We start from the raw sequence: 1684 nt of genomic DNA, 5'->3' as shown, positions 1-1684 counted from the left end.
GCCAAAAATTTAAGTTGGAGAGAAAAGAAAAGAAGTAAAAAAAATAACTTAATTACAAAAAAAATTATTCACTTAATATTTATTTTTTTATTAATTATTTTTAATATAACAATATAAAAATATTTTTTTATTTATTTATTATGTGAAAACATTTTTTTTAAAATAAAAAATCTTTTTTTTTAAAAAATGAGAATTATAACTTAAAAAGAAAATCATTTTTCTAGTACTTTAAAAAAAATGGTCAAACACACTAAACTAAAATTATTTAAAAAAATTATACTAGAAAGAAATTAAACGGACCAGGGAGGAGGATATGGCCGGTGAGATCTACGAGGTGGTGCGCAAGATGAGAAAATTGAGCAAGAATCTGCGAAGAGTGGCCGATGGCCTTGATGGTATCGTGTTCGATGACGAGGCCGCCGTCCTTGAAAACTCGATTCTGATCGTCCATGGTTATGATCACTGCGCCGTGCAGTACAGTCATCAACATCTTCTCTTCCTCTTTCTCCTTCTTCTTCTCTCCTGGCTCCATCCTCCACTTCAATTGAATTGAATTCTTATGTCTTGACAATTTTACCTGAACTCTAACGGTATTCAACAAAGCTTCAAAATTTTTCAGTCTCTAAACCTGCTCACCACTCAGTCCTTAACAAGTCAACATATCTGAACAGGTTTTAAAACTTTCTTTGTAAGAACAAAATTTCCATTCATAAAAAAGCAAAACGCTCGCAAATAACATAAAGATTTAGGTCCATTTAGATTCACTTTTGAAAAAATATTTATTTTTTTATATCACAGGATGGATCTTCAGGAGATCGATGTTTATAACACTATATTAGGTAAAATTTAAAGGGTTCAAACAAAATTTGATGTTATAAGATCGAGTATTTTTTTTGTTGTTAAATATTCTCGTAGATCTTATCTATGTTATATTTTGAAGAGCAGGATCCTTTGAGACAACAGACAATTCCAGAGCATTTTTAATGACACTAGATAAAAGAAGAAAAATAATACTAACTAACTTTTTAGAGAAAGAAAAGAGATTTAGAATATTTTATGAGATAAGAAAGGATGAATATATTATAATGTTTGATATTTTACAACTGAGAAGAGCCCCTCTTTTTATAGAAGTCTCTTATTGACAACCATATCTTAAAAAATTTAAACAAGCTTATTATACAATGCCAACTGGAAGATAAGGATAAGCCTTATCTCTTCCTGACTTAGCTAGATAATAAGTGACAGTTGTCACTTTATTTTAATGCGCTTAATAATTATGCATAGTGAGAATTCTTGCCTTAATAGATTGACGGCTTAAAATAGTCATTGGAAGGGTCCTATCACTGTCTGAGAAGGATGATGTGTCATCACAAGTCATATTTGGTCCGGTAAATAGGTAAGTGGATCTTCAATGTTCTCCTCATTAGAATCTTGAATATCTTGTAGATATGGGTCATATAGGTTTGAATATGGGACTTCAATGTCATTGGGTATCCCTGCATCAATCCTGGTTGGACTAGGTGGTAAGGCATATACTCTATCATTTAGATATTCAGAATTCAGATCTTCATCAAGACACTACAAGAAATACCGTTAAAATCGACGGCTAGGCTATCGATAATATTAAAATTCGACGGTAAAATCGACGGCGGATGAGGTCGCTATTAAGTTTGTTGATTTTTCA

General features: G+C 31.4%; 1 protein-coding gene across 1 annotated transcript in view; it reads right to left on the bottom strand.

Annotated features, from left to right (window-relative positions):
- The window catches only part of LOC107614539 (5-methylthioadenosine/S-adenosylhomocysteine deaminase), a 4802-nt gene extending 3726 nt beyond the window's left edge, over positions 1-1076 (bottom strand). Inside the window, exon 1 of the mRNA XM_016316731.2 lies at positions 301-1076. Coding sequence (XP_016172217.1) covers positions 301-532 — 232 coding nt within the window. The 5' untranslated portion in view covers positions 533-1076. The remainder of the gene's footprint in view (positions 1-300) is intronic.

Source organism: Arachis ipaensis, chromosome B08, assembly GCF_000816755.2.
Source record: "Arachis ipaensis cultivar K30076 chromosome B08, Araip1.1, whole genome shotgun sequence".
In the NCBI taxonomy this organism is placed as follows: domain Eukaryota; kingdom Viridiplantae; phylum Streptophyta; class Magnoliopsida; order Fabales; family Fabaceae; genus Arachis; species Arachis ipaensis.
This window is presented reverse-complemented; position numbering and strand designations above follow the sequence as displayed.